We start from the raw sequence: 12,414 nt of genomic DNA on the forward strand, positions 1-12,414 counted from the left end.
GAGTCGGTATCTACGGATCCAATCAAACGATCTCGGAACCATTGTAAAACCTTTCTTATTCTTCCTTTTAGGGCAACGAACGTGAAGTAGGTAAGTTTGGGTCGGCAGGATCCATTGGACATGTAGCAATCAATCAGCACGTGAACTGATGAAGAGATTAACATGAAAGCCTTGCAACCACAAAGACGGATGGAATTATGCCATCTTCGTATAGGTTCGAGTAGATGATTCCAAATTTCCCACCTCAGCATTGAAGTCGACGGGAATAATTAATCGACTATTCTGCCTAACACAGCCGAGAACTGTTGATGAATACTACTCATGCAATATAAAATCATGTCTATGATAGTGGATGAAAATTGATAATACTTTTTTATTTTCGACTGAAAGTATTATTATGGTAGGAAAAGATTGATAATATAAGCACAAAAATTTTAATCATGTTTTTGTTATATAAAAAATTTAATATTAATAACTAAAATTAAATAGTCATATATCAAATATTATATATGTGTACCTTTAAATATTATTTAGAAAATTTTTATTCGATATAAGAACGCATTGTATAATTCGATAATACAATAATATCATCTCTAAGAGAACTAGACTCTACTTTTGTCCTTCATAATATCTTTATAATCGTTGAAATTAGATGGAGATGCGAATGGATTTATAATCTTGGTATGTTGAGTTCTTACAAGTTCTATCTAGTTATATAACAACTAGACATAATATAATATTTATTATTGGGCTTTATGTAAGATTTCAATCTAATTCTAAATAATCTAACTTTAAAACAGTAAAAAAGATTTTAGGTACTTAAAAGAAATATTATCTTTAGGATTATTATATCATAAATATAAATATCACATTGAAGCTTAGTTGATGGAGCATCTAACAAGTGTTGTAAACTCTAATTTTAACATCCTCCTCCTCTTGAATTTGGTTATAATTTTAAGTTGTAGGAGGTAAGAGATCTTGTAAAAAAGAGTGTGGAAGTTATCTCTTGTCTATTGAGAAGAAGATTGATAATAAAAGCCAATGACCTCGAGAGAAGATTGAACTACTATAAATTGATTTGCTTCTTTTACTTGTGACTTAGTTTTATTCTTTTACTTATAACTTTAACTCGATTAATTAAGTTTTCAAAATGTGTTGCTTTATTGATCAAGTTTTAAAATCGGTTAAAAACGTTATTGTACTAATTCACCCCCCTTCTCAATGCCATTAAGATCTTAACATTATAATTATGATAATAAAATTTATATTCCTTGAATACTTTTGTATAACTAATAAAATACCTAGAAGTGTTTTATGGATCTAATTTCTTTTTACGTAGATTGAAGACTCTCAACCCGAAATAGATAGATGTTTCAAATTAATTTTTTTACTAGTTCATAACTTAAATAGAGTTCATAGAATTAATTTACTAGGGACTTTATTTATGATATACATAGTTGTCCTAAAAGCCTCACCTCATATCGATTTAAGTATAAAGGAATAACTCATCATACTCCTAATTATATTCATATAAATATGATTTTACCTTTCGGTAATGCTATTCTGATGTGGCACGTCTAGTATGGCATATTAAGAATAAATATTTTACTTTTCTAGGAATCTAGCAAAAGGGTTAAGATTTTGACCTAACTCATCATATTTACCATAAAATTTATTACCCCTGATTTGATAATTTTAATTATTCTATCTTATTATCTCTTGACTTCATTTCCTAAGACTTTTTATATATTAGATTTACATAGTTATATTTTTTTAGGTCATCTATAAATATAATAAATATTAGTATGAATTATCTAAAAGAATTCTTTACCTCTTATGATATTTTTTATTATATGCTTTGTTTACTTTTCTTTGATGTAATCTATGCAAATATTAAAATTAATAAAATCTAAATCTTATAATTTAAATCCTTCACTAATCTCTCAATTCTTTTCTTAAAAATATGTCTTAAATATTTGTATTATAAGATAGAAGATTTCTTATTATCGAACCTATACTTTAATCCAACATTTAATTGTAGAGTCACCAATATCTTTGTAAACTCAAGATTTAAATTAATTGTATATAAACAATCACACAAAATTTTAAAAATAATCTTTATTAAATTATAAAATATATTGAGTTTACTATTACTAAACGAAATATAATAAATGACTCATTAATTATAGATAAAGAAACTAAATTTCTAGAAATAATATGAACATAGCATGCATTTGAAGTTTCAACTTTTTTTGTTACTAGCTACTTGAGTAGTAGTCAAAATATTATAAGATCTTTATTGTCTTAATTTTAATTCATCTTAACCACGTATACTAGTTAGCTTGTTCAAGTCATTTATCTTTATTTATATCATAGTGAATCTTAAATGAACTAAATTGAGGAGAAGGAGAATTAACAATGAACTATACAAGTCATCCACATTCATGTCTTATTCTTTAAGTTTTACGGTCTTGTAGCCATATTGAGGATATAATCTTAAATCCCTCAAGTACCATCATATTGAGCAATATTCAATTTCCTCATCAATGTGTTAGTTAATAATTTATCAATAGATCATCATGGTAGCTCGTCGACATCATTTGCTAACCAATAGATCATCATGGTAGCCCATCGCACACAATAGCCTCGTAGAGCGAGCAAAAGACATCCGCACTGTCATCTATGTCGCATCGTTAGTTAATGTTGCCATGACCACCTTCATCGCATTTGTCATTACCAACTAAGGCCAACACCCAAGGACCATTGTTGTAGATATGGTAGTGACACTCAGTAGGGCTATTACCTACGATATGGTTGGCAGCCACTTTAGGTCGTCATCATCGTTGGGTTGCTGCACATAGTAGTTGTCACTACACCCTACAACACTGCCACTAGTGTAGCAAGTGCCCACTACAGGGTCGGTGACCAAAGTAGTCGCTACCCAATCGACACAATTCCAATGGTGATAAGTTGTCGATGATAGTCCACTATCCAAACAAGACAACATGCTTTCTAATGCAATTCCACTCGTGTTATAGTGCTCACATGCATGAAATATGATAGACAGGATAGGAGAATAGATCGATAACATCGTTTGAAGGGTGCTCACAAACAAATCTAAATATAAATATATCTATATGGTTTGATTTCAAACCTTGATACTAATTGTAAGTATAAAAACTTTGATCATGCTTCTATTATATAAAAATAACTTAATATTGAGAACTAAAATCAAATAATCATAAATCAAGGATTACATATGCATATCTTTCGATATTATTTAGAAAATTTTTATTTGATGTGAGAATACACTCCGTAATCTAATTCATAAAATGCAACAACACTAATCTGCAAGAGAATTAGACTCTCCTCTCTTCCTATTATTCATAGGACTATTGTAAGTAATAGAATAAGGATTAGAGAGTGATAAGAAAGGATTAATAATATCGTATATGTTATGTTATCACACATATCGAGTCCTTAGAAGGTAGAATAAAATATCTAAGATAAGTAACGAGAAGAGTTTTTTCCATCAAGTTCATCTCTATAAGTGAATTTTTTTCTTTATTGATTGATAATCATAATCAAAATTCAATTAGATCTATAATATCTTATCCAATTAAATAAGATCACATAATCTAATAGATAAATTATTTAACATATGCATAATAATACGTTGAGTTTTATGTGAAGAATAATTAAATAAATTTATCAAACCAAATACGCAAAATACTTATTGGGTGTCTAATCATGAATATGAAATAAACACATAATCATGATTCTGACTTAGGCTAAAGAATAAAAAAGGAAATATGGAAGTCTAAAATGTTTGAGTTCACCATGAAACAAGTAAACATCGCAAACCACATAAATCCAGAAACTTGCAGTCATACGTGAAGAAAGATTTCATCTAAATCTTTAATTCGTCGATGAAGAAGATTTAAACATGATCTCTAATAGATCATATAGGAACGAGAGATATAGAATAGTAAAGAAAGGTTGGCAGTGGAGCGTGACACACAATAGTATATATCGGTTTTGTTGTATGGCAATTGATTCACCCCGGCATGCGGTGGCTCCCAAGTCATAATGCAAGCAGATGGAGGAAGAGTGAGTGGGTCGCTGCATGCTGGGGTTCTTCCATGACTCCATGTCTTCACCTTTGCTCCTTCAAGAAGCAAACTCCCACCACCTACAACTTCCCTTTCTTCGGCTGACTTATGTGAGATTAGTATATGTTCTCTTCTCCTTTCCATGTTCCTAACAACACTATAATACCATATTCTGTAATTGGTTCTTATAAGAGCAGCAGTATTTATCGTTGACAAAGATGGGAACATATATATGGGATGTTGATGATATGTCTCAGCTTGTAAAGCTTTTGATTTCCTTCAAGCTAGCAAGATGAAATATACCAACTCAGGTCATGAAAGGATCACCTCAGAAAAGTGAGTTGTAGAGATTCAAGCTACATGTATTTTGGTTTTCTGTATCCACACAAGGAATGATTTCCAAATCCTAACTGATTTCTACGAAAAGAAGAGCATGGTGTACATCAAAAACCAGAGGAATGATTGCCACAACTTATAAAGACCAGTGAATCATTCTGCTTCGCTTTGTCTACAATCCACCCAACCACATACATATACTTAAAGGTCTGCTACATATAGTGCTGATCTAAGCTTCTGTCGTCCAACATAGTAGAGAAGAAGAAGAAGAAGAAGAAGAAGAAGAAGAAGAAGATGGGTTCAGTACTGCTACTCTCTTACGTGCTACTTACCTTCCTCTGTTCACTCCTCTTATCCTCAGCTACTTCTCCTCATGGCCTGGCCTTCGAGAACCCAATGTCGTTTCCACCGTCGGCCTACGAGTTCTTCCACCCGACCGTCGACGCACCGGCAACTGCACCACTGCCTGCGTCGTCGCTCTACCCCGGAAAGACCTCGGCGAGGGCAAAGGCCGACGCGGTGGTGGGGGGAAACGTGTTCTCGGCCCCTCCGGGTCGTGGCGGGGCTGTGACCGGCGCCATTGCTGCCGTCGTCCTCGGGCTTGTGTTTGTGATGCTCGTGGCTGTGGTGTCCGCCTACATTGCGATCAAGCGCCGCAGCGATGTCAACAAGGCCAATGCGGAGATGAAGGCTGATGCATGAGTGAAGGAGACTTCAAATCAGCAGACTGCGTTCGTAACAGTATAAATTATGTGGAGGATTTCAAGCGGGCCAGCTCGAATATGGGAGAGCGCAAGGATGATGTTAAGAGGCAGCGTGAGTGGTGATGCACGATTATTACAGCTCTTTGCACCACTTGATTAGCTTCCGCAGTGTGTTTCTAAATATTGATCGGCCAAATAATTTTCCGGAGCATCCGTAAAAAGAATAGTTTTCTCGTCGGATATTATTGCAACAAAATCCGAATATTTATGGCTCCTCCCTCCACCGGTAGTCTTCAGTTGAGTTCGGTGAGATTGGACATTACTCCAAGACATCATTAATGGGGTGATCAAAGAAAAGGCATGTGAGGATATGATACTGTAACAATAATTGTATTTTCATTATTATCCATTGAATCAGAGTAAGAGTTAATGTGTGGAGGGGTGATTATACGAATGAGTCAGCTATTATTCAGTCGTGAAATCATGCACCGAATCATCGAACATTATAATCAATCATAGGATAAATAATTCATGCTACTGTCAAGAACTATCGACTATCGAACAAGACTGATTGGTAGTGTCAATTTGATAGCATTATAAGATGGTCATTCGACTGATCTATTGAGTTGATAAAACGAATTATATATATATATATATATATATATATATATATATATATATATATATATATATATATATATATATATATATATATATATATATATATATATATATATATATATATATTGGATTCCCCAAGTGTTCTGAACCCCTTATCAATAAATAATCAAAGGAATTCCTAACTTCTTATGCTCGAAAAATATTTTGTTGATAATATTTAATGCCAATATAAGAAATTTACTCCTCTAAATATGTAATATATATACTTTTTTATTTTTAAAGAGATTCTAGATTTTTTTTGTTCTTTTGGATCTGTATAATCTTCTTTATGAATTAACATTTTAGTTTATGGATCTGGGAGCTTTTATTCCTCATGGTAAGTTTATTTATGGTTCATTTATCCTTCTATATAGAGTATTTTACTTTAAAAAAAATTATTATTATTGGTTTTCTATTGGATGACACCTCATATTCGCTTTTATGACTTCTTTTACTTGAACAAAAATGCCTTTATACTTTTGCTTAAATGACTAACAGACCCTGTAAATGAGTTGATCCATTTGATTCCGCTAAGTTACATTTGATCACAGAACCTATTAATTTTTTTTTAATTTTAATAATTAATTATCATACAATTTTTAAAAAATAAAATAAATGATACTGATTATTTTAGAATACTCGAAATTTAATTAAGTTAAAATCAATCACACAATATATTCAAAACTTCCTGATTTAAATAATTAATTATCATAATGTTTAAAAAATAAAAATAAAAATAGCAATCATCTAAAAACCATATCCTAATGGTTCTGTGATTGTTTAGATTAATTTAATAAAAAATGATCAAATTATACATAAAATTACAATCTCAAAATCAGATAAAGTCACACTTGACCACAATACTATTAAAAAAAATTAAATTTTAATAATTAATTATCATAACTTTTTTAAAAATAATAATAATAATTGATCATGGTGTACTAAGTTGGCTCCATAGTGTTTTGCCAAATTTATTCACTTTGCTAGCATAAGTATCGCCATTTGATGAAGCTTCAACAAGCAGGATTGATTATGGTGCCCTAAGTTGGCTCAATTTGTTTGAGCTTTGCATAGGAGTACAAGGCTCAATCTTATCATATAATATGATTCAATGATCACTATTATGCCTGACTGACAACATATTTACATTCACATGAACATTGCTCAATCTTATAACCTTAACAACAATCATGGAGCTCAAATTAAGAAACACCTCCGAACATGATTATTGATATCCAAGAGTTCAGAAATGTATGCTGACAGAAAACAATAATCATGTTCTCTTGGGAAAATGCAATACCTGCATTAATAATTTGGAAACTATGACCTGCCAGGCGGGATAAACTGCAGTTTTTGTGGCTGGATTCATTCAGATGGTAATTGTGTTGCAGCTAATAACAGTGTGGTCACATTCAAATCTAGGACTGAAAGAAGAACCAACCATCAGCCCTTCAACCTTAGCTGCTTCATCCACATCAATGACCACGGTGCTCAGACGTTGCCCGATCACATAAATACTTCTTCCAATGGCCACAAGGTGACACGGTGGTCTTGTGAGGTGGGAAGACAACCTACCAATTGCAACCCATTCCTTTCTCTCTTCCTGCCACTTCAGCAGCCGCATCCCTGACGATTCGTGCAACATGTAAAGTACCCCATCCACAACAACTGTAGGTCCATAAGTAGATAGTGCAATTTCATTGTCTATACCCTGCCAGGTTGCAGATGCAGGATCATATATCCCAGCATAAGAAAAGCCGTCCCACGACTTGTGGATAGTACACAATTTCCCTTCTAAAGCAATGAGTTTTATGACATCATGGTTATGCAGAGGATTTTTGTGTGAAATCCAGCTGTCTGAATCTGAGTGGTAGATGTCCCATGAATTTGGAGCAGTTGAACGCAGACCAAGCCCGCTGCTAATGTAGAGCTTGTCATCCAGAGATGCTGACACAAAAAAGCACCTGAGGAGAGCAAAATGATGAAAGCTCAGTTGACTATGCCCCATCAAAGTTTTGTGGATGCTACATGGGCACTGCTTGAAAGGATTGCCTTGAAATATATATCTAATTGATAAGAAAACAATAACTCGATAACTGAAGCTAACAATTAAGAGATAGTTAAGAGAAGAATACTTCCTAGCGAAACAGTTCTTAATATAAATTATTACCACTAGAGAGTATAAAGCGAACAACTAGGAATTATGAAATAAATTATATTACCTAGCTGTTGGCATTGAAGATGCCACATCCCACTTATTTGCAGAAGCATCATAGCAATATACTTCATCCGTAGCATCTTCTTGCCAGGTACAACCACCTAACAGATACAACTTCTTTCCTAAAGCTTCAACAGACATTCCATCTTTCTTTGAACATGGACTGGGTATAGGTTGAATGAGTTTCCAACTTCGGTTAGCAGGATCTGGATCTAGCACATAACAAAGATTTCCTTTCAAGTTTGCTCTGCACATGACATAAATCCAAGTCTCCTCCATATTGTTCTTTTGACGATGATAATGCCACTCTTCACTACATAACAAAGCTCTCCATTTCCTTGAAACACATCTAAGGATGTGATGGTACCTTCGAGGAACCCTTGCCAAGCAAAGAATTGAAATTTCATCTGGAAGACCATTTATTAGTGCAACATGTGACCCTTCTTGCAGGCAATTATCAGTAGCATTCTGTCCAAATGCCATGGTGATGTCTACAGTACATGACCAGTAAATAATTAAGGTCTATAATAAGGCATCAGGAGCATAACAAAAGCTTCCCAAATAGAATGATAACACTCAACCAATTTAGTCTTTGTAACCTGCAAAATATATACTTGTCACCTGTAAAGATTTAGTTATGACATAGTCAGATAAGTTTCTCAACATATACCATCTATCTGGAACTAATCACGGTCTAAATTTGGGTTCATGCAAATGTAAGCAAAATCTTGTAAAGATAAATCAAAGACCAAAAAATAATTCAGCCATTTTCTAAAAACTACAGAAAAAAAAGGCAGATTCCCCTTGCTATGGAATCTAGCCTCTATACTCACAAGCCATGTTTGGAGTCTACTGACATGTCCACACTGTCACGACCTTAGCTGGAATTGCCTAAGGCGTGAGGCACCCTTGCGGCCAAAGACGCGAACTTAGCTTGCGTTGCCTAAGTCGCGAGTCACCCTTGTGGCAAAGACGCGAACTTAGCTTGCGTTGCCTAAGTCGCGCTTCGCCCTTGCGATCTTGCTCCGCAAGGATCAGCCCACTTTGTAACCTCTCGCAGGTCCCGAAGGACCTGTAAAAGAGAAAGAAGTTAGTTCGAAAGAACGAGCAACGGACAAGTCCCGAAGTCTCACGAAAAGGGAAGCTTTACAAGCAATTCGACGAACACCCTGTGTGCACAAGAGAAAAGAGGGAGAGGGAGACAAACAAGGCTTTCAAGGATGAACGAGCAGCTGCAAGCCCACAAACAGCCGCTCACCTGGTCCCGGGCGCAAAACCAAGTTCCCGTAAAGGTCACGTGCGAACTTGCGAAAGAGAGTTCAACGCCCGGTATATAACTGAAGCCCCATCCAGCCCTGTGCCACCCGGGGGGTTCCTGGGGTCTGAGATGGCTGACATTTTGGTGAGCGGAGGCAGTTCTTCGCTCACCTCCCGCGGCACGCGAAAACGGAGCTGTTTTGGGCTGTTTTGCTCGGTTCGGTGAGCGGTCGCTTTGCAACGCTGCAGCTTGTTCGAACTTACATATTTACAAGCAAAATGACCCAAAACCAAGAGAAAACCTGCTGTCAAGTAGCTGTACATGCAGGTGTGAGCGACGAACGGTTCGTTGAACGGAGTTGTTGCGGGTGCACGACGACCGTTCGTGACAACACGTCAAAAGATTATTCAATTATTTAATTCCAATATTCCAATAACATAGCAACAAAGAAGGATATTCTTTGGTCATTCTAGGCCTTCTCATGAGTTAAATTTCCAAAATTTCAAATTCTCACAATATTATGACAAGTTTATCATTTTTTTAATATATCATCTTCTGACAACTATGTCCCTAACATGTCAGATTCCCATGTCAACGGCCATGAAAAACCCTATGAATTTCAGAGAGAAGAAAGTGAAAAGTACTAAAAGAATATCTGAGACATCCGACAAGGTATCCAAGTAGCTGAGTAAATTGAATAAAAATGATTTTAGGAGTTATACCTAGGAAGTTTAACCATTAGAAATTTCAGAAGTATGAGTTCAGGAAATGTAAAATTTATGGAAATATCCAGTAATACAGGAGTACAGTAGCACAATCAACAATCTGATGTGTCATGCAACCATCAAAAGGAAATAAACAACAAGTGCACAATTGCATCAAGTAATCTCTAGGCAAATGAATCTAAATAAGTAGATATTAAAAGCAGCAATGGCTACAAGAATGTTTTACACAAGATTATTGAGCTTCACTGATACCAGAGAGAGAGTCCACCTTATTTTGGAAATATTAGTGGAAGGACCTATCTTCTTTTCAGTTATATGGAAGTCATATTCAAGTTTGTGAAATTTAAATGTTCAATTAAATTTCTAAATGCAAACAAGGTTGCCATTGTACATCTAATTCAAATTCATATTTTCTTTAAGGAAATATGGTTAAAAATTTTACTATCTGTTAGTACCTTCCAAGATCACATTCAAATTGAAGTGGATGTGATTTTCCTCCTATTGATATGTACGTTATCCACTTTTAGACCTAAAGAAGATATGGCAAATAAAATTAAAAATGTTACACAATGAAAATGGTGTGACTGTATATTTAGTAAGAAAATGCCTAGATTTCCTTAAAAATAATTAATCACATTAAAAAATGTATGGGAAAGAAAAATTCAAGGCAGGATTCAATTTACCAAATGATCCCGATCAACATAGAAAACCCTTAAGCAATAAGAGAAGAAGCTTCAGGTTTCTTTTTCACGAATCAGTAGCAGTTAGTGATACAGATGACCACCGATAGCTGGGGCAAGATGCATATTGTTTATGAGATGAACATTTTAGCAATAGACAAGATGAATGGTTGACTCTGAATCAGCAATTTGGAGCAGGTAATTAAGACAAATATTTCATTGCCGATTGAGAATTTTCTCAACAAAAAGATTATTGTGATACGAATGTAAGATACTCAAGTTATTTACTTAACATAGTCCGAGTACAGTGTTTCCCTTATAAACGTAAAGAACTTACATCCTCAATTCACTAATTCAGAGGTCTTGAGAAAAAAACCGAAATATTTCTCCATGAATTTCTTATGCTCGCAGCCTTGGGCCCTCAAACAACATAAGTGACAAGGACTGTACAAGAAACAATAACAAGTTATAATGCCCCGAACATCTGAAGTTGGCTATATGTATCTTTTTTCTCCATTGAGATAACTAGCCAAACAAAGTGCAGTCAAATATAATTTTCATTACTCGTAAGAAAGTTTTGTACCTCTTCTCAGAACACTAGTCTTAATAGGCTCAATCCATCTAACCTTAGCATCTTTAGGTCACCTTTGGACAAGCCACCTTACACAACAATTATTCTTAAAAGTTAGAATCAAAGTTATTCTCATCTGGCAATGGTTATCTCCTAATCAGTATTTGTTTTGCTGTCTTTCATCTAACGAAGCAATTCAATTGATCCACACAAATGCAGTGTTGGTTGCTACACCCAAGCACCAACAATGCTCATAACATAAGAAGCTACTTCCTCCAGATCTGTTTTATATATCATAATGGGCAAAGATAATTTTGGAACACTAAATCCTCAAAGGCACCACCAATTTTTATCAGCCGTAACAAAATCGGCCACAGTCAGAGGAGCAAAGGGAGAGGAGGGGGGAGGGACTCACGGCGAAGCGGTGGGGCGGTTCTCTGTCGGAGATCGGGCTCCGGAAGGGCAGCGACAACGCTGGGATCGCTGGGAACGGGGCCGAAGCCTGTCCTCGTTTCGCTTGGTCGGGGCGGCGGGCTCCTCGAGGCCTCGTGGAGTCCGATCAGAGACAGCAATATCGATCGATCGTTCGTTCGATCGATCTATCGCGGAAGCTTTTCTTCTCACCCTAAACGCGTCTCTAGGTTTCCAAGACGACCTTGTGGGGCCGATTCTCGGGCCAAGTACATATTTCGGATGCAGTTAGGCTCCGAGGATCGGATCCCTCAACTCTTTAACAGACAGGCAGGCATATTGGGTTTCCATAATTTTGAAATTGTCATAATTTATTTTTTATTTTTGATCGCACCACATGTTTCTTTGACGTAAATCTTTGCACATGATATCACCGATGATTATTATGTTAAGGGTAAGATAACCATTTCATCTGCCTTTGGTCTGAATGCAGGGGACTTGGCTTCAAATGGGGCCCGCCTCACTCTTCATTTGCTACCCAAATTATATCCCTCCTAAATTAATTAATTTAGGAATACGAAGGTGAAGATTTTTTTTAAAAGAATTAATTGGATTAAGAGTACAAATATAAATAGATTAAACATCGTTATTAAATTAGGGGTCGAAGTTTTAAGAGATAGGATACTTATGGTATGGTATGAATAAGATTATGATCTCTTTCTTCTCTTAAGTGATCACT

At 35.3% G+C, this 12,414-nt stretch overlaps 1 protein-coding gene across 5 annotated transcripts; it reads right to left on the reverse strand.

Moving 5' to 3' along the window:
• Positions 1–7,014: 7,014 nt before the first annotated feature.
• Positions 7,015–11,975, reverse strand: LOC135610795 (F-box/kelch-repeat protein SKIP4-like). 5 transcript variants are annotated; one of them, XM_065105742.1, is made up of 4 exons: positions 11,680–11,975; positions 8,630–8,651; positions 8,035–8,521; positions 7,015–7,776 (listed from the first exon to the last, which is right to left on the reverse strand). In XM_065105742.1, exons 3-4 carry the CDS (start codon positions 8,511–8,513, stop codon positions 7,182–7,184), a joined length of 1,074 nt encoding a protein of 357 aa, XP_064961814.1. In that variant the 5' UTR covers positions 8,514–8,521; positions 8,630–8,651; positions 11,680–11,975; the 3' UTR covers positions 7,015–7,181. The 5 variants fall into 5 exon arrangements, with proteins under 5 accessions (XP_064961814.1, XP_064961816.1, XP_064961817.1 ...); XM_065105744.1 differs by having other exon boundaries at positions 8,612–8,651; XM_065105745.1 differs by lacking the exon at positions 8,630–8,651.
• Between the last annotated feature and the right edge of the window lie 439 nt (positions 11,976–12,414).

Source organism: Musa acuminata, chromosome BXJ2-4, assembly GCF_036884655.1.
Source record: "Musa acuminata AAA Group cultivar baxijiao chromosome BXJ2-4, Cavendish_Baxijiao_AAA, whole genome shotgun sequence".
Taxonomy (NCBI): Eukaryota; Viridiplantae; Streptophyta; class Magnoliopsida; order Zingiberales; family Musaceae; genus Musa; species Musa acuminata.

Bases quoted from the DNA above. Each gene is read 5' to 3' on its own strand.
- LOC135610795 (XM_065105745.1), bottom strand. From the start codon at position 8,513: ATGGCATTTGGACAGAATGCTACTGATAATTGCCTGCAAGAAGGGTCA. The intron at 7,777-8,034 runs GTAATATAATTT...TGCTCTCCTCAG, and splicing joins TCTTCAATGCCAACAGCTAG to GTGCTTTTTTGTGTCAGCAT.